We start from the raw sequence: 21,602 nt of genomic DNA on the forward strand, positions 1-21,602 counted from the left end.
TTCAATCCATGCCAGCTCAATGAAAGAGCAACCCAGCTCATCCTATCCCTCTTGCCTTTCCCCATAGCTCTGTTACTTTTAAAGTATTCATCCAGGCTCCTTATTAGTGCTGCAATTGAATCTGCCTCCCCTGCCTACCTTTGGTAAGGCCTCACCAGTTGCTGCATAGTTTCTCCACATGTCATCTTTAGTACTTTAACCAACTACCCTCATTCCATGCCCTCTGGTTCTTCAGCCTTTCTGTCAATGGAAACAACAGCTTCTATCTGTCCACTCTCTCCAGATCCTTCATAATTTTAAGTACCTCTATTGCCTCCTCCTCTGTGGCAAACCTCTCCAGTCTATCCATGTAACTAAAGTCCATCATCCCTGGAATCATTCAAGAGAATCTCCTCTGCGTCCTCTGCAGAGTTTCACATATTTCTGAACATGTGGTGCCCAGAACTGGACACAATCCTCCAGTTGCAGCCCAAACAGTATTTTACAAAGGTTCATCCCCACTATCCCTAAGATGGATGTACTCTCTCCATAGGCTCCAGTCCATAGATGACCCAATGGCTGTTGGCTGCTCCTAAACTGTCCTAAATGATTATTCCATTGGTGCATGACTCAATGATACTTTAGCAAATCCAGAATGAGTTCTATGATGATTCCCTAATCTAGGCTCTAGTGAGAAGGGTACCAACACATCATGTCTGAAAGCATGGTGCAGAGAGCTTGCTGTCTTATGCTGGACCACCAGTGATTCAAGATACCCTACCATTTCTTTGCGCAACTCGCTTTATGAAGCTGTGGGCTTGTGGCGAGTTTCACTGCACGTAGGCTGTCTGTGTAAATTTAATGAACTTCAATTGCAACCTATGCCAGCAAGCTCTAAAGCAAACACACCATAACAGCCTTAACTCTCAATTTCCATTTGCTCAAAGGTTGTGTTTACATTCAGCTTAAGGGCAGGCGGCACAGTGGAAATCTCTTAAGGTGTCCTTCCATCATTCGATTTGAGTATTTAAGTGACTCTTAACATGGAGCCTGTGATGTGCGGTTTGGTGGCAGTCTCTTCTTGTGCAGACACTGGTATTACGGAAGGGATCCATTGATGCCCTGCACCCTTCACATCCACTACTCACATTCTGTCTCCAGCCTTTTGTAGCCCAAGTGTTGTTGATCTGAATCTCAAACATCAACTTCACACGCTCCTCTTCAGTGAAAGAGTCAAAATAGTTCAATACCAAATTAACTGGTCAACAATGGCAGAGCTCAGTCTAAGTTTTGTAGGGCTGATGGCTTTGGTTAACACTTACCTCAAATCCAGATCAAATCTTACATTCATTTATAGTCCATTTTGGCTCTGTTGATTTCTTTGACAGAGAGTGCATTGATCAGTACATATCTATTCATTTCAGAGAGGTTGATGATTACTCCAATTTACAGAGAGACAAAAGAACTATGCAGCAAACTAAACTCACCTTTTCAGTCCAGGTTCCTGAGAGTTTCTCAATTCAATGTGAACTTTCTAGTGCTCTTACGGTGACTAAGTTCAGGCTTATAGCTGGTCCTGAAACGTTAAGATTGACTGTGCATCCAAAGCTGGAGCTCCCATATCAGGCCTTACTGACTATTGGACCAACAAACAACCTGCTGAAGGAGCTCAGCAGGTTGATCAGCATTGTGGAAAGAAAGGAACTGTCGAAGTTTTGGGTTAAACCCTGCCTCGGGACTCATCGACATTTCAGGTCAAAACCCTGCATCTGGACAGTAGGAATAAGCCAGGTAATTACAGGCAATGATAATGAAGTTTTTGGAAAAGATTCTGAGGTACAGGATCAATCTACACTTGGAAAGGCAGGGATTAATCAAAGATAGTCAGAATGGTTTTGTACGGGGGAAAATACTGTCTGATTAATTTGACTGAAATTTTCAAAGCGGAAACAAAATGTTATGATAAGGGCAGGGTAGTTGATGTAGTAAACGTAGACTTCAGTAAGGTCCCGCATGTAATTCCTATCCTCCCACAGCTGCTGCTTGACCTGCTGAGTTCCTCCAGCAGATTGTCTGTTGCTCCAGATTCCAGTATCTGTACTTTCTTGTGTCTCCTCTTACTGTCTATTTGGCCTACAAAGTTCATCCTCTAATGCATCAGCAGGGTTCATGACTCAGTCTTTCTGGCTCTGTTTCATCAGTCACTCTCCATTCTCTTATCTCACACCTGCTGGGAACGACTGAGTCTTCAAGGTGTTCTATATTTAGGATTATCCCCTATTGGGGCTCTGGTATCTGGGCTTCCACTTGTTGGGGTTCTACTATCCAGGCTTATCATTCGTTGGCGTTCTAGTATTTAAGCTTATTGCCTGGTGGGTCTCTCGGTTCTGCTGTTGTTCCAGCCATTGGGACTCGAGTCTCTGGACTTGGCTTCATAACTATTGGGGATTCAGTTACATGATCTACTGGCTGCTGGAGCTCTGTTTCATGATTTAGTGCCCCCTGTGTAGATTTATCCAATTCACGTGTATATGCTTGCCAAGTCTCATCTCAGTGTGGAGACAGGGAACTGCTCTGTGAGATGGCTCTCAGGTCTGGCAGCGTCTCTTTAAAGGACAATGGTAACCAATAAATGTATTTAACAGAGTAGGTCACACACTGGAGCAAAGAATGGGTTAAACCAATGATCGCCCCATTAGTTCTCCACCATAACGGCAACATGCTGCTGACTCATTAAAGTCATTCTTGATTAAAAACATACGATTTGTTAGGTGTTTGCAGTCGTTACAAGCAATGCTAAACATCCTGTCTACCAGTAAAACAGAGCAATACTGCCTGCAGTGATAGTATGAAGCCACACACCCTCACCCCATGTTTGATATGAACTTGACAACAAAATACCAACTCCCAGCAGAGAAGCGGCAAACACGGTAACAAATCCTGTGTCCATCCTATCCAATACATTCCCAAAGAGTCAGTGGTTGGGAGGACAGGACACACATATGAAACATTGTGAGTGAAGGATAGCTTTGAAGTGCCAAACATCTCTCAGTCCTGTCTTCAACATATTCTGCTTAGAGCTTCAAATACTTCAAACAGAACTGCAAGTGTTCGCTGACTAATGTACAGATATGAAATATCGTTTGCAATTCCCAGACCCCAGGGCAGGTCAGGGGCTACACTGCTGTTATTGTATCCATGTGAAATGTGAGAGAGTTTCCATTATAATATTGCACTCAACAACTACATGCTTGACATCCAATAGTTTTGTACGTATCCGATTAACTCCAAAGGTGAGCCTTACCCCTCACTGCATCTCATTTGGAACCATCGAATTGTGTGAAAGATGCCACTCACATGTATTCTTCTGCCTTCCTGGTGCTCCGCTTCCAGATCCTGTGCACCCGTCTTCATCATCGCACTCTCCGCTCGACTCTGTGTCCTCGCCCTCGCCACTGCCGACTTCACTCAAGGACCACTGTGCTGCCTTGGTTGCTTTGCCATGCTGCATCTGAGATGAAACAGGAGGGACAGTCAGGAAGAGGGACACACCTGGAAGGGCTTAGAATGAAATGGTTCATAGTCTTCTACTACAGCGCAATTCAAACATGTTCCCAGTCCCTTTTTGGAGCAGGCAAGTTCACTCTCACTTACTGCTGCTAATAAAATCCAGACATTTTCTTAAAACTTGGCTGAATCAACCCCATCTCCGACTCACTGAAAAAATGAGTTTAAACCAAATTTCTGCTGCCTGTATAATAACTTGCACCAAGTCCCATGTACCCACTGACCTACACTGGCACATATCATATGATTTTAAAATTCAAAGTCAAGTCTCACCTCTCACCTTCCCTAAGGCTGACACCTCCACCAGACAGGGAATTCTGGCTTCCAATTCTGGCTCCTTATGTGTCCTGCATACTCTCCAAATGCCACTAGTAGATCTGAAATTCTGCCAATCTATCTCTTTCTCTGAATTCCTTATTTTAAGATGTTCCTTTTTAACCGTATGTTTAACCATCTATACTAAAATCTCATTCCTCGGTGTGGTGTCAATCTTCCTGTGAAGCTGCTTAGAACATTTTACAATGCCATTTCAATTCAAACTTGTTTTTTGTATCATGGACAAGCAAGTGTTAATATCACAACTACATTTGAAAAGATCGATATAAAGTACCTTTATTCATGAGGACAGTAGGGATAAGCCAAGTAATTACGGGCGATGGTAAGAAAGATATTGGAAAAGATTCTGAGGGACAGGATCGATCTACACTTGGAAAGGCAAGGATTAATCAATGATAGTCAGCAATAGCTTTGTAAGGGGGAAAATCCTGTCTGATGAATTTGATTGAATTTTTCAAGGAGGTAACAAAATGCTTTTATAAGGACTGTGCAGTTGATGTAGTCTACCTGGACTTCAGTAAGGCCTTTGACAATGGTCCCACACGCAAAACTGGTCCAAAAGGTTAGAGCCCATGGATCCAGCACAAATTGACAAACAGGATCCAAAGTTGACTTGGCAATAGGAGACAGAGGGTAATGGTAGAGGGTTGTTTTTGTGATTGGGATCCCACGACCAGTGATGTACCGCAGGGATTGGTGCAGTGATCCTCACCTTCTGTTATATACATTAACAATTTGGATATGAATGTAGGAGGTGATTGGTAAGTTTATAAATGACATGAATATCACTGGTATTGTGGATACTGAGGAGGATAGTCTTAATCTATTGTGATGTTGATGAGTTGGTAAAATGGACAGAGCAATGGCAGATGTACTTTAATCCTGATAAGTGTAAGGTGATGCACTTTGGGAAGATTAATAAGGAAGGACATACACAGTGATTGGTAGGGCTCTAGGAAGGACTGAAGAACTGAGGGACCTTGATGTACAAGTCAGAGGATCCCTAATGGTGGAGCACAGGTGGATGAGGTGGTGAGGAAGGCAGGTGGGACACTTGTTTTCATTAGCCAGGGCACAGAATATAAGAACAAGGAGGTACTTTATAAAACACCTGGAAATACTGTGATTCTGGTTGCCACAATTCAGGAAGGAAGTGATTGCACTGGAGAGGGTACAGAGCAGATTCACCAAGATATTGTCTGGGATAGAACATTTCAGTTATGAGGAGAGACTGGATAGGCTGGGTTACTTTCCTTGGAGCAGAGGAGGCTGAAGGAGGACCCAATAGTGATATATAAAATTATGAGGAGCACTGATAGAGTAGACAGTAGGAAATTATTCCCTAGAATAATTCCTCTCAACCTCTGGGAGGATCTGAGGAAGAACCTTGCTCACCCAGAGAGTGGTTGCAATCTGGAACACACTGCCCGGGGAGTGGTGAAGGCAGGTACTCTCACAACATTTAACATGTATCTAGACAAACACTTGAATTGCCAAGGCAGAGAAGGCGACTGACCAAGTGCTGGGAAACAGGATTAGTACTTGATGGTCAGCATGGACATGGTGGGCTGTAGGATTAGTTTCTGTGACTTTAGGGCTCCATCAGAACTCCCTTGAGTTAAAGGCATTGAATCCATTCACTAGGCAAGGTGGGAGCACGAAAGCTCTGGAAGGGTCAGCCCAGTGTCTATAAAGGCTCTGCTCCTCGGCAGTCTCATGTTATTCTTGGTCACAAACATTTCTGTCTGTTCAATACTTAAACTCCAAGTGTTTGACTCATGATTTGAACTCATGATTTGAACTCATTCTTGGCACAAAGACCCCAGATGGCTTCTTATTCTATGGCAGTAATAAATTCATGCCCTTAACAACTGCACCTTGGAATGCACCCAGTGGGAGCAATAGCCTTGTAGCTGTCAATGCATTTCGTTGTTTCGTGTTGTGACAGGTAGGAGAATGGAGGGAGGGGTAGGTGGATGGGTGGGGTGCTGCTGGTTGGCTATCAGTCCAAGTCTCTAATTTTTCACTGAAGCCATTAAGCCTTCACGCCCTTGATGCTTTTAGTGCAAATATGGAGAGTATGAGCTCTACACTGCACAGTATTTATACAGCTTTAAAATAAGTTAAGTCGCATAGAGGGAAATGACACCGTATAAAACATATCTATCCCAAAAGCATACAGAGGGGACAGAGCAGAAAGCAATCTCTTCATTCTGTTCTATTCAACTTCCAAAAACAACAGAACTTGCACAGATCTTTGACGAAATGAGGTCGATTTTCGAAGGTTGAAACAAGTTTACACAAAGCTAATTCATCACTATAACTCCATTCTGTTGCTAATTGCACCATTTCAACTAATTCACAACAAGCAATTTACATAGGTTAACTATCCAAAACTGGAACCCACTCTCAAACATTCATTATTCTACTTATAAACAAAATGAACCAGATTACACTCCATCCTATAACTCATTTCCTGATCTCCATGACACTGTACATAGGTAATGTGAACTGTCCATAATCCAGACAGTTCGCAAATCGGAAATGTGGCTACGAACCAAGTTCCCACACAAAGAAGATGCCTGCAGCCCCACAGCAACCAGCAAATCCATTCCACCAATTTTCCAAACACTTGTACATATGTACGAGGTGTACATAAATCAGGCTTTCGTAAGCTGTACAAATAATTTAAACCCTTCAGTCACCTTCTATCTGTAATCCACTCCCATGGATCCTTGATTCTATTTATGAATCATCTGGACTAAATCCCAGTCTTTGCTGGAATGGGAAGCCTGCAGGAGAAACATCTTGCAAAGACATATCATCAACAAGAAGCATTAACCCTGTTTCTTTCTCCACAGATGCAACCTGACCTACAAAGTATTGCCAACTTTCTATGTTTTTATTTCAGAGTTCCAACATCTCTAATATTTTCTCTCCGAATCTTGCAGTTTCATTTCAACTTTAGTTTCCAGATATTCTGAAGGGGATTACAGAGGGGAAGAGAAATAAATAAACAGATATATTGAATAGAGAAATTGACATCAAATCAAAGTGGGTGGTTGGGGATAGCATCTACTTCACTAATGCCTTGATGACAATATTTTTATAAAGCAGGAACAGAGAACGTCCATCAATGATGCAGTAAATGCTAGGACAATGCATCAAAGGTCAAATTCTCAGTATTATTTAGTTTGAGATTAAACATTACAATGAGCTTAATGGAAGCCTACAGGTCAAAGTAAACACTATGGGATTTAGGGTAAACACTGAAATGGATCTGCAGTTGGTTAAAGAGCAGGGACCAACTGGTTTATGTTGGAAGACGTACATCAGGGTGAGTGTGGTGACCCAGGACTGCCTTTGAATCCTACCTCACTTAGTCTTTATCAAGGATCTGTGCAAGTTCTGCTCTTTTTGTAAGTTGAAGAGAAAGGAACTTGAGAATGTTTTCTACTCTGTCCTCTCCCTGTGGTAGACATGTGATTAATAGTATTATTTCCCTCTATGGCAAAGCAGAGAAGGATACGGTCCTAATGTGGACAAATTGAATTAATGTAAATGGGCAAAAAGGTCGGCACGGATGTGGTGCACTGGAGGACCCACTTCTGTGCTGTATAACGCTATAACTTAGTGTGAAGAATTCCTCCTTGTAATTGCATTAAAACCCAGATTACAATAATAATCTGTGAAATGATATATTTTTTAAATCTTTTAAAGCTCAGCCAAAGTCAACTGGCCCTTTAGAATATGTTCACATTGATGCTTGAGTACTACGAAGGCTCTGTACTAATCATTTGTTCCACTTGTCCCTCTTTCTGACTAAAGTTTCTTTTGCAAAGTAAGTTACTGTCTTTTTTTCATTGCTCCTCACCACCCCCTCTTCCCAACTACTGGACAACCCTACATCCCACTCGCCCACTTTGCATCAAAAATGCATTAGAAACCCAGCCACAGATGAAATTTTATAAAGTCATTCTGGTTTGGATTTAAGGTAAACCCATCCTCCCCACAAAGGTCTTCCCACCCTTCCCTCATCCCATCCTATCCTTAATTTTAACTTGTAATTAACTGTTATTTGTGGTTAAGTAAAGATATCTTTAGAGAGGGCTGTGGAACATTTTCACTTTTCCCTTTAACAGTGTGTCAGTTTGCCACAACCTCCTTGTACACTCGCTTCTGAGTTCAGAGAATGGAGTATGGCTGAGAGTAGGCACTGTGTTGAGGGAGTATTGTTTTAGTACAACTGCCAGCTGAAATGTTGATAAAGGCCAACTCCTTTAGTCCAATTGGATATAAATGCCCCTGTTCAAAATTGGTGGGGATTTCTTTCTGTGCCTGAATCTGCCTTCAACCTTAGCTTTAATTAAAACCATTGAAAATACATGTTCACAGTTCATTTGTACCATCCCCAAGCTAACATCTTGTTGAACAAAATGAGTGCTGACATTTGCTTGCATATGAATTTCAAAGTAACCTGCCCCTTGTGTAACACTTTCTGGGTACAATTGCTGATGGTACTTATTTATATTCATTCCTTATACTATAAAATTCCAGTAATATACCATCCGATTTTTCAGAAACCCCAATGGCTCAACATCTGGCTGACTGGGCACTGGTTTCCACTCTCCCTTTAAACACACCGGGGCCCTTTGTTCCTGTGCTCGCTTTAAACACATGGGTTCTGTTCTCATGCTCCCTGTAAACTCACCGTGCTCACTGCAAAAATTTTTTATACTGCTGTGTAACATCTGAAAGAAGTGAAATGAAACTGCATTAGAATATCAATAGGAGTAACATCCAATAATCCTGAGTATGCCGGATTAACGGAGTTTTACTGTATTGCATTCCTTTCCTCATCCCAATCCCCCGCTCCCTTATCTCACTTCTAAGTACTGAGGTCACCTTTGTCTCTCTTGCTGTTACTTCCCCTCCTGCTACAATGTTCTGCCTCTCAGTGCCACTCTTCCCCCTTCCCCTAGTGAGAGCTCTACACTCCTGAAGTATCTTTCACAACTCCAGGTGCCACACTCCCCATTCTTATCACTATCCTCCCCTTTGCGGACAACTTTTCCCTTCTCAATGCCTTGATCCCTTCTCCTAGGGTCATCTTCCTCAGCCCCGTGCCAATCTCTGCCGCTTATTGATATTCTCTATCACTCTGTCCTACTCTCACTGTTCACCACTGTATCGGTTGGTTGTCTGAACTCTCACCATTCAACATGACACCAATTGCAAAGAGTTTGGGTAATCACTTGATCATACCACCCTCTGCTGGCAAAAGATGAGGAAGTTGAAATAAAAAAAACCAACTCACTGCTTCCGAACTTACACGAAGAGTTGGATGGCCTGGATGGTAAGGTCACAATACCAAGCCAAACAAATATCAGGCTGAATCCCAAAACAGTGTTCAATAGAAAGAGTCAGAATACACAGCAGGTTAGGTTGGAACCAGAGAGACAGAACAGTCAAAACATGTCACTGTAGAATGCTCCCTCAGGATGGAAGAAAAGGTCTTATGGTTCCTGTACTGATGCCACCTGACCTACAGTAATAGAGTTGTACAACACAGGGAGCAGGCCCTTCAGCCCACCATGTTCATTCTGCCCTATTATATCTTCCTGCATTAATCCCATTTATCCACATTAGGTCCATAGCCTTCTATGCTGTGGTATTGTCAGGTTGTATGTTTTCAGATTGTTGGGATCTGCTCCTGGTTTAGGTTAAATCCCTGATCTCTGCTGTGGTGGACTCAGTATCAAGCCGAGAAGAGTGCACGAATTATTTGTGGTTCCCATTGCTGGTCGCTGCCCATCAAGGAGTTAAGATGTCAAGTGAGAATTCCTTGGCCTGTCTACAACCTTTGAACTCACCATGCACAGTACACTCTCACACAGGGCTCACAGGTACTGAGTGACCTCTCGTGAGATGTTGAGTGAGATAGGGGGTGGATGCTGTTATCCAGGAGTTGGCGTGAGCTCTTTGAATAAAGGGTGAGGAAACATGACAGATGATAGTGTTTGGGTATCTGAAGGTATTATAAATGGCTTGGTGGTAAAGAAATTGGGGCTTGGCATTAGAATACAAGATGCCTTGCCCAATTTATTTTCTCAGCACAATTGCATAACCATTTATGCAAATGAAGACATGCAAATGAGGGGAGCATGTCATGCAATGTCATTTGCTGCCACTTATCCTCCAGCATCATTGGACTTCGCAGTGTCAATATGCTGCAATCCAACCTGCCAAGGGCTTCAAGGAATACTGCAGTTTGTCACTGTAAGCTTTTGCCTCACCCTTCTCCTTCCATATAATGCCCCAGTTGAATATTTAAGAGCCAGGCAGTCATATGAAATATAAAACTTCCCCAAGGGGCTATGCATTTGTGGACTAGTCCACAGGGCAATCTAAAGAAGGTCCAGTGTGCACACATCACCATCCGCAGGAAGCCCTTGCAGATGTACTTCAGACCTCTAAACCTTGCTCCAATCATTCAACATAGAAGCAATGACATGCACAGAAATACAGCTAATTAGCAATGAACATGAAGCAAAGTCCAAATAAACATTTATCAAAAGCCGAGAAATGACTATAGGTTGAAGAGACCTCATGTTGAAGGCAGACCGCACACAGACAGCGTACACAGCTGCTTTCATCCCACAGATGGCCGTGGGGCTTCAGATAAATCTAAACAGTAGCATTCTATTCCAGACCATCTGATAAATGTGGTTGAGGGTGAATATGAATTTTCTGTCATCTGAGCAACAGCCAGGAACGGTCTTGGAGGGTGTCCAAGTCATGCAATCACGTACTTCAGAAGCCAGGCCAAGCTGGGCGTGCAGAGTGGGGAATGCCTCTATGATGTTCTGCATACTTTTTGGATCATAACGTGAACCCAGCTGTGATAATAATCAGGCTGGTGTCACTAATCTTCCCAGTTGTCTTCTGGCACAACGTATTGCACTAAAGCAGCTTTGAATGCACGCAGGCACTTAGCTCAAAGATCACGTTCGTAATAGGACAGGTTAGGGGTGACAATGAACTCCTTCAAAGCCACTGCTGCTCCCCTAGTGTTACTACAACCACTACTACTGTGGTATCAAGTTACCCTCTATGCCTTTGCTTGGAGACATTTGGCTGAGGGGCAACACTCTGTAGCACCTCATGAGAACATCTATAGTGCTGGCCATAAGCACAGACCCTTAGCCTTGATCTGCAAGATCTCATCGAGCTTCCCTCACCACATATAATCCACACGTTTTTATCTGAATGCAGAAATACATAGCTGCCTTTACATGCTTAACTACGTCCCTGCTAGAGATTCCAGCAAAACACTCTCCTCATTCCGAGCCTGTGCTTACCTGATATCATGCCTGCACATGATACCCAGCAGGGCACTGGCTGATGTTTGGGAGAGGAAACCACGGCTCTCCCTACCCCAGTACCATTCAAAGATACTGGTGCGAACTGAACTTTAATTGATCCCTGAGCTGAGATTAGGCAAATCAGGCAGAAACCAGAATGACACCGTTGGTCATGGAGAGATATGGCGTGGGAACAGGCCCTTCAGTCCACTGACTCCTTGCAAACCATCAAGCACCCATTGTTACACTAATCCTCCCCTAACCTATTTTATTCTCCTCACATTCCTATCAACTCTCCCCAGATTTTACCACTCACCTACACATCAGGGACATTTTCAGAGGACAATTAACCTACCAACCCGCACGACTTTGTGATTGTGGGAGGAAATCAGAGCACTTGGAGGAAACCCACGTAGAAAACAGGGAGAATGTGCAAACTCTACACAAATAGTGCTGGAGGTCAGGACTGAACCTGGGTCACTGGAGCTGTGAGGCAGCAACTGTACTTGTTACACCACTGTGTGGCCCCTGCAGTGCCCACTGTTCTATGCATCGCACTGAGCGACATACATCTACCGAGGCACTGAGAGAGGCAAAACATGTCTTAAATCTCTTTCATCCAATGTCATGGCTAGGTTAGAGAGAGTGGAGAAAATAATATCCATATCTGGGTATTAGTACTGGCCAGAGTCAGAAGGCTGAGCATTCAGACTGAGCAGATTCTGTGCAGATGAAGTCTTTGTTCTATGAGATATCTATCATCTCAGTGGGTTTAATTGATTTCATGGAACCATTTTGGAAAAGAGCATAGAAGTAATCTCACAGTTCCCTGGACAAAATCTATTCCTTAACCAAAATCACACAGTTAAGCTATCCATCGCACACACTGCTGTCTGTGGGAACTTGGCTGTGATAATTCCCACTATACAGCAGTGACTACACTTCAAATGATATTTCATTGGCTTTGGGCTGTGAAAGGTGCTGCATAAATGCAGTTTCATTCTTTCTTTTTTGTGCTTTATTAACATCATGATGAGAGTTAATATATAGATCTCAGGTAAATAGATAAAAAATGGCTCTCCATCCACACTCATAAAACTTAAACCAAAACCAAAGATAAATTTTACAAAGCACACCCATCAGTGGTTTTATGGTTGTGGTTCCATTTCCCTCCATCCATAGTCTGTCTGATTGTTTAACAGCATTGTAAAGTCAGTGGAGAATAGCCATACTGAATTGTAAAGTGGCAGAAATGAGAAATCCATCACCAACTTAACCTTCCAATAAAATGCACTGTGTGAAGAAGTTGGTTCTCTGATGCAAGAAGATAGTAATTAATTACTGGTTCAGGAAAACACTTTTAAATTAAAGAGCACAAACAATAATATTAATTCACGCCATTATTGCACTGCCAATTTCATCTTACTGCAGAGAAAAGCTGTGGGTTACATAAAGTCTTCCTTTGAGATGTCATTGTCACATGAATGGGACTTTGGCCGTCCTTGCTGAATGAGTCGTTAGGCTGGGTGAGTGGGACAGGAAAGTTGGTTGAGTGAGATAGGGTTGGTTAAGTGACATGGGGATTGAATGTATAAAATATTTTGTATAATTTAGATTTAATTGATGTTTTACTTGCGAATGCTGCTTATATAACGATATGTGCCTGTGATGCTGCTGCAAGTAAGTTTTTCATTGCACTTGTATATACATGTACTTGTGCATACTGTATGACAATAAACTTGATTTAGACTTTGAATGAGCAAGATGGGGTCTGAGAGATTGGGATTGGAGTACTGGGGATCATGATGCTGGCGACGGAACTGTGATAATGCATTGGGAGTATGATGGGTTTGGGAGCATAAAGGCAGGCACGGTAGTGTAGTGGTTAGCGTAACGCTATTACAGCGCCAGCAACCCGGGTTCAATTCCAGTCACTGTCTGTAAGGAATTTGTATGTTCTCCCCATGTCTGCATGGGCTTCCTCCACAAGTTCCGGGTTCCTCCCACATTCCAAGACATACAGGTTAGGAAGGTTGTGGGCATACTATGTTGGCGCCGGAAGCATGGCGACACTGTGGCTGCCCCCAGAACACTCTACGTAAAGGTGCATTTCACTGTGTGTTTCGATGTACATGTGACTAATAAAGATATCTTATCTCATAATGTTGGCTGGGTTGATGGGATGTTGGATTGATGCTGATTTAGAATCTGTGTGCTGGGCTGCAGAATGTGAGGCTGGCTTGCGATCTACGATGTTGTACTGGGGGAATGAGATGTTGACTAGGAGAATGTAATGCTGAGTGGGTGAGAATGATGGTTGGCCAGGCGATTGGGATTTCAGGCGATTGGATTTTGGGCAAGTGTGTTGCTGAGCTGGAGGTGTGGGATGTTTGGCGGAAGTGAGTGTGATGGTGGGCTGAGGGAGTGTGGTGCTAGGATGGGGGAAAGGTTGCTAAGGAATGTTGATGAACAGAGGGACATTGGAGTTCAAGTCCATGGTTCCCTGAAAGTGCAACACAGGCAGATAGGTTGGTGAAGAAGGCATGTGGCATGCTTGCCTTCAATCATTGCAATAGAATATATAAATTGGGAAATTATGTTGCAACTTTACAAAACACTGGTTAGGCTGCGTTTTGGAGAATTGTGCTGAGTTCTGGAGGCCACACTAAAGGAAGGATGTGATCATGCTGGAGAGAGTGCATAGGAGATTCACCAGGATATTGCCTGGATTGGAGGACTTTAGTAATGGGGAGGGATTAGATAGGCTGGGCCTGTTTTCCTTGGAGCAAAGGATGCTGAGGGGTGACCTGATACAGGCAGATAAAAATACGAGAGGCATAAATCAGATAGATAGTCAGAACGCTTTTCCCATGGTAGGAGTATCAAAAGTAAGAGGGCATATGTTTAAAGTAAAAGGAAGGAGTTTTAAAGGGGATTTGAGGGAAATTTTTTGTTTACACAGAAATAAGTTGATATTTGGAGCACACTGTGCAAAAAGATCGGCATGGATGTGGTGGACTGAAGGCCCATTTCTGTACTGTATGAGTCTATGAATAGGATCCCGGACTGTGTGAGTGTGATGTTGGGTTGGTGAGTGGAATGCTTTGCTGGAGTGTTCGATGCTGTGTTGGGGAGTGTGGTGTGGAATGCATGTACTCCTGCATAGGAGAATGGAAAAGAAATATTTTAAATCACTCTTTTAACTACGTGAATTCCACTCTGTCCAAATAACCAGTGTAATGTGAGAAAAGGTGAGGGAACTTCCATATATATAAGTACTAGAGAAAAAGAAACAGGAGTAGATTATGTGCCCCCTCACAACCTGCTGACACATTCAAAGATCATAGATGATCTTTAACATTGGTGTGACTGTCCTGCACTAAGTCCATATGCATTCATTCCTTTAATATCCCAAACTTGATTGATCTTTGATTTTTAATATATTGTTCTGAACTGAACATAGAACAGTACAGCACAGGAACAAGCCTTTGGCCCTACAATGTCTGTTCTGACCATGATGCTAACATAAACAACACATCTGCTTGCACATGGTGTATAATCCCTTCATTCCCTGCCTGTTCACGTATGCATCGAAATATCTTACATATTTTTATCATATATGCTTCCACCACCTCCCTGGTAGCATGTTCCAGGCACCCACCGCTCTCTATGTAAAAATAATTGCCTCTTAAATCTCCTTTAAACTATTCCCCTCTCATCTTAAAGCTATGCCCTCTGGTATTTGACATTTCCACCCTGGGAAAAAGGCTCTATCTACCCTACATCTATACCTCTCTTAATTTATATTCTGCCACAGTTGGCTTGATGTTTTCACTCCTGCTGTTTAGAAGGTGACGGACACAACAAAGGTGTGTTACACTCAAGTGGACCTTCTTGATGTTTGACCGTGGAGGTTGGTCACACTGCACATGACTACTCGTCCAGCAGAGTCATTGGAAGGGAACCTGATTTTCTTCCTACTTGCCCAAGGACAGGGAGGGAATGACTATAGATCTTCCCAAGGCATATCAGCTGATCAGCACAGAGCAGAGAGGCCTGATATCTGAGGAACATCACTAATCATTAGAGTATTAATAAATGTGCTCATTTCATTTGCAAAACGGACGACGATTTCTTCAGTGCCTCCAAGGTTGATGACACATTTTTTTCTGAAGGGTGTCCACTTGAACTTAGAGAAGTTCCATTAGCACAGCCACAAAGTGCAAACCTGCTAATTAAAGTTTACAACGTGCCTGCTGAATAGGAGCAGCGTAATGTCTCTTTCATTAGTAATGCTGCTGCTTTCACAGGTAATAGCCCCTTTTGCTGAGCTGCACTTTGAGTTTTCATTAACTGAATTCAATTAATTAACACAACTCTGCAGTAGTAGAGCAAAGACCAATTATGCCTGGGTTTATGACCATGAGCATCGTTTAAAGAGGGAGCCTCACTGCTCTGATAAACCTACCAATTAACGCAATCAGGATTAACCAGCATGTGACCCCGGTACTCTACATTCCCTAGTTTAATATCTGCAATTTGTAATGGCTCCAGGGTGCTACCTCAGCTATGTAGCCAGCTTTCATGTAATTTCCAAGACCCTGAGAGAGGTTCCATTAACACAGCCATAAAATTTAGGGGACCTGACATCTCCAACCCTTCCAGCTTAACCTTTGCATTTCCCACTTCCACTGAACACCCCCCACCCCCCATCCCATAACAGCTAGTGTCCTTCAAAAGGAGAGCAGGTCACAAGAGTTTGAGAGCTGTTTCAAACCATTATCAAGGAGAATAAAGTCTCTGTTAGAAGGTTAAGGAGGTTTGGCATGTCACTATACACTTAAACAAACTTCTACAGATGTACTGTTGAAAGTATCCTGACTGGTTGCATCATGATCTGGTAGGGCAATTTAAATGCTCAGGAACTCAAGAAGCTGCAGAGGGTAGTGGACTCAGCGCAATATATCAAAGGTACATCCCTCTCCACCATCAGTGGTATCTACATGAGGCGCTGCCTCAAGAAGGCAACATCTATCATCAAAGATCCCCACCACCAGTGCTGTGCCATCTTTTTGCAGCTACCATCGAGCAGGATGTACAGAAGCCTGAAGTCCCACACCACCAGGTTCAAGAACAGCTACTTCACTTCAACCATTTGGTTCTTGAACCAACCTGCACAACCCTAATCACTACCTCAGTACAGCTATATTATGACCACTTTGATCACTTTGCACTACAATAGATTTGGTTTTGTTCTAATTGTGTTCTTTCTTGTAAAATTGTGTATAATTTATGTTTTTCTTGGGAATGCAGCTTATTCTGGATGATATGTCGCCTGTGATGCTGCTCGCAAGTAAGTTTATCATTGCACCTGTGCATACATGTACTTGTGCATATGACAATGACTTTGAGTTTGAATGAGCGAGATGGGGTCTGAGAGATTGGGACTGGAGTACTGGGGATGGTGATGCTGGCTAGAGGACTGTGATACTGCATTAGGGAGTATGATTTGACTTTGAAAGACAATAACTGGAGACTACAGATTGAGTGAATTTGCAGGATTGAAATCCATTCCTTATTGTATGCATCAATGCACAATGCAGTACATGTGCATATTGAACCTAAAATTCCGTGTTCAATGCACATGCATTACTAAAGCATACATTTAATACATGCAATAGAAGATGAAATGTCTAGCTCAAGGACATTTCCTATTAATGTGGTGGACTCTTATGATCAGGAGTGTCTTGCCTGAAAGGAAACACAGGAAGAGTGGGAGAGAATCAGAATCAGGTTTGTTATCACTGTCTTATATGATGTGAAATTTGTTGTTTTGTGGCAGCAGTACATGCAAAGACATAAAAAACGATAAATTACAAAATAAATACCTGTGAGTCAATCTGGGCATTATGCCAGAATGGACTTCTGTGCAACACTTCTGATTCCACAATCAAAGAAGAGAGAAAATTAAAACCAACAGTTAAATATCAATCTCCTGCTTATAGTTGAGCAGAATCTTGGCTCAGAAATAAACTGCAAGTGTTGCCAAGGGGAGTTAAGGAGCTTGAGTGTGGATCAAGAACAGCCTAGAACAATCCAATTTCAACATCATTGTGATGAGGAAGAACTTCATCGAAATGTGCAGCAGGAATCAAGGCCATTTGGCCTATTAAACAATACTAGAACCACACACTTGCTCATTCCCCATAGGCCTAAAAATATCTCCACTTACAATTCCCATTTTGAAAGTTATTATTGGATCTCACCTCCCTTTTAGCTGTGCACTCCTGATCATAATGCCTGTGAGAAACTGTTTAAAAGAAATACTGAATTTGGCTTCAAATTACATTGGAGAAAATCAAATGGAAAGATATGATGAAAGATTGATTGCAGTAAAATACATGAAATTTCAACACTTGCCCAAGTAGCTTGTTCCTGTACTGTATATTATTTGTCATTCTACAGAATTTACACATTCTGGGCAATGTCACTGAGCATCTTCTTTTATCTCCCTATTGGTGAAGCTCAGACACACTGGGAGGGTGGATTGTGTTAGAAAATGGGCATCAATAAGCAATACATTTGCATCACATTGCACATAAAATTAACCTTCCACCTCATTATCATGAATGCATTAACCAGCCAGATCCCACTGCACTGTTTATGATCTCAACAGTTCTCCCAAGGTACAGTTGCACAGGGTGCAATTCTGTGAAATCATTGCACTCATTGAAGCCAATGAGTGCTACTAACTGCTCAGCTTGGTCTCTTAAAGAGGAGGTGCTCATTACGTCATCTGACTCCATCTTGGACCATGTGTGACTAGAGGTGCTCTTGCAGTCATTGCCCAGAGTGAAGACCCAAGGATATGAATGGTGTGCGAGAGAAAATTGATTCACCTCTCATAGAACATAGAACATAGAACAATTATAGCACAATTCAGGCCCTTCGGCCCACAAAGCTATGCCAAACATTGTCCCTACCCTAGAAATTACTAGGCTTACCCATAGCCCTTTATTTTACTCAGCTCCATGTACCTATCTAACAGTCTCTTGAAAGACCCTATCGTATCAACCTCCACCACCGTTTCCGGCAGCCCATTCCACGCACTCGCCACTCTCTGAGTAAAAAAATTACCCCCTGACATCTCCTCGATATCTACTCCCCAAGCACCTTAAACCTATGTCCTCTTGTGGCCACCAATTCAGCCCTGGGGAAAAGCCTCTGACTATCTATCCTATCAATACCTCTCATCACCTTATACACCTCTATCAGGTCTCCCCTCATCCTCCGTCTCTACAAGGAGAAAGGCCGAGTTCCTCAACCTGCTTTCATAAGGCATGCTCCGCATTCCAGGCAGCATCCTTGTAAATCTCCTCTGCAACCTCTCTATGGCTTCCACATCTTTCCTGTAGTGAGGTGACCAGAACTGAGAACAATACTCCAAGTGGGGTCTGACCAGGGACCTATATAGCTGCAACAATACCTCACGGCCTCCTAAATTCAATTCCCTGATTGATGAAGGATAATACACCATATGCCTTCTTAACCACAGAGTCAACCTGCGCAGCCGCTTTGAGCGTCCTATGGACTCAGACCCAAGATCCCTCTGATCCTCGACACTGCCAAGAGTCCTACCATTAAGACTATATTCCGCCAACATATTTGACCTACCAAAATGAACCACATCACACTTATCTGGGTTGAACTGCATCTGCCACTTCTCAGCCCAACTCTGCATCCTATCTATGTCCCTCTGTAACCTCTGACAGCCCTCCAAACTATCCACAACACCTCCAACCTTCGTGTCATCCGCAAACTTACTTACCCACCCCTCCACTTCCTCATCCAGGTCATTTATAAAAAATCACAAAGAGTAAGGGTCCCAGTACAGATCCTTGAGGTACACCACTGGTCACCGACCTCCACTCAGAATGCGACTCTTCAACAACCACTCTTTGCCTTCTGTGGGCCAGCCAGTTCTGGATCCACACTACAATGTCCCCTTGGATCCCATGTCTCCTCACCTTCTCCATAAGCCTCGCATGGGGTACCTTATCAAATGCCTTGCTGAAATCCATATACACTACATCTAGTGCTCTCCCTTCATCAATGTGCTTAGTCACATCCTCAAAAAATTCAATCAGGCTCGTAAGGCAGGACCTGCCCTTAACAAAGCCATGCTGACTATTTCTAATCATATTATACTTCTCCAAATGTTCATAAATCCTGCCTCTCAGGGTCTTCTCCATCAGCTTACCAACCACTGAGGTAAGACTCACCGGTCTATAATTTCCTGGGCTATTCCTACTCCCCTTCTTGAATAAGGGAACAACATCCGCAACCCTCCAATCTTCCGGAACCTCTCCCGTCTCCATGGACGACACAAAGATCATGTCAGAGGCTCCGCAATCTCCTCCCTCGCCTCCCACAGCAACCTGGGGTACATCTCATCTGGTCCCGGCGACTTATCCAACTTGATGCTTTCCAAAAGTTTCAGCACCACCTCTTTTCTAATACGTACATGCTCAAGCTTTTTCAGGCCACTGCAAGTCCCCACTACAATCCCCCAGATCTTTTTCCGTGGTGAATACTGACGTAAAGTATTCATTAAGTACCTCCGCTATTTCTTCCGGATCCATACACACTTTCCCACTGCTGCACTTGATAGGCCCTATCCTTTTCGCATTTTCATCCTCTTATTCTTCACATACTTGTAGAACACCTTGGGTTTTCCTTGATCCTGCTCACCAAGGCCTTCTCATGTCCCCTTCTGGCTCTCCTAATCACTTTCTTAAGTTCCTTCCTTTTAGCCTTGTACTCCTCTAGATCTCTAACATTACCTAGCTCTCTGTACCTTTCGTATGCTTTTCTTTCCTTTTGACTAGGTTTATTATAGCCTTCATACTCCACGGTTCCTGTATCCTATCATGACTCCCCTGTCTCATCGGAACATGTCTATGCAGAGCTCCACACAAATATCCCCTGAATATTTGCCACATATCTTCCGTACTTTCCCAGAGAACATCTGTTCCTAATTTAATCTTCCAATTTCCTGCCTGAGAGCCTCATAATTCCCTTTACTGCAAATAAACACCTTCCTAGCCTGTCTGTTCCTAATCCCTCTCCAGTGCTAACGTAAAGGAGATAGAATTATGATCACTATCACCAAAATGTTCACCCACTGAGAGATCTAACACCTGACCAGGTTCATTACCCAATATCAAATCAAGCACAGCCTCTCCTCTTGTAGGTCTATCTACATACTGTGTCAAGAACCCTTCCTGAACACACCTAACAAACTCCACCCCATCTAAACCCCTCACTGTCTGGATATGCCAATCGATGTTTGGGAAATTAAATCTCCCATCAAACAACTCTGTTATTATCACACCTTTCTAGGATCTGCTTCCCTATCTGCTCCTCAATAAACCCTGTCACTATTGGGCGGCCTATAAAAAACACCCAGCACTGTTATCGACCCCTTCCTGTTCCTAACTTCTACCCACAGAGACTCCGTAGACAATCCCTCCACGACGTCCACCTTTTCCGCAGCTGTGACACTACCTCTGATCAACAGTGCCACTCCCCCACCTCTCTTGCCTCCCTCCCTGTCCCTGAAACATCTAAAACCCGGCACTTGAATCAACCATTCCAGCCCTGGAGCCATCCAAGTCTCCGTAATGGCCACCACATGATAGCTCCAAGTATCGATCCAAGCTCTAAGCTCATCCCCCTTGTTCACAAACACTCCTTGCGTTAAAATAGACGCATCTCAAGCCTGTCTGAACACGTCCCTTCTCTATCACCTGCCTATGGTACTTACTCCTAGCCTCCTCTAGTTGAGAGCCAACACCCTCTTCCCCAGTCTCTCCAGTATGGATCCACCCCCAAACAATTCTAGTTTAAACTCTCCCCAGTAGTCTTAGCAAACCTCCCAGCCAGTATGTTGGTCCCCCTGGGATTCAAGTGCAACCCGTCCTCTTTGAACAGGTCATACCTGCCCCAAAAGAGGCCCCAATGATCGTACAAGGAAAGGTTGATGAAGACATAAACAAATCCCATCTCCCAACAACTGCACCAACAGCTTACATATTCCATGTAATAATACTCCCCTAATGTTCAACTAATGTCAATACCAAACACAGCTCATAATTCACCACCAATTCACATCCTTATATACTTTTCATTATTGTAATGCCCTAGATCGGGTTGGCTCAGGCACGTCTTAGGCTCCACCACCCTCACAGAGAACCTTAATGTCCTGTTGATTTTACCCTCAGGAAGATGTGGTCCTGAATATAATTGCACAGGCCACCTCCTCCTCCTATCACCATTTTCCTGCAAACCCTTGAG

The 21,602-nt window shown here is 43.2% G+C and overlaps 1 protein-coding gene across 2 annotated transcripts in view; it reads right to left on the bottom strand.

Annotated features, from left to right (window-relative positions):
* Positions 1-21,602, bottom strand: part of gpc5b (glypican 5b) — a 507,172-nt gene that overhangs the window by 157,509 nt on the left and 328,061 nt on the right. For both annotated transcript variants that reach the window (XM_052017859.1, XM_052017858.1), the window contains one exon: positions 3,337-3,490. In XM_052017859.1, coding sequence (XP_051873819.1) covers positions 3,337-3,490 — 154 coding nt within the window. The remainder of the gene's footprint in view (positions 1-3,336; positions 3,491-21,602) is intronic.

The sequence above is a fragment of the Pristis pectinata genome, chromosome 6 (assembly GCF_009764475.1).
Source record: "Pristis pectinata isolate sPriPec2 chromosome 6, sPriPec2.1.pri, whole genome shotgun sequence".
Taxonomy (NCBI): Eukaryota; Metazoa; Chordata; class Chondrichthyes; order Rhinopristiformes; family Pristidae; genus Pristis; species Pristis pectinata.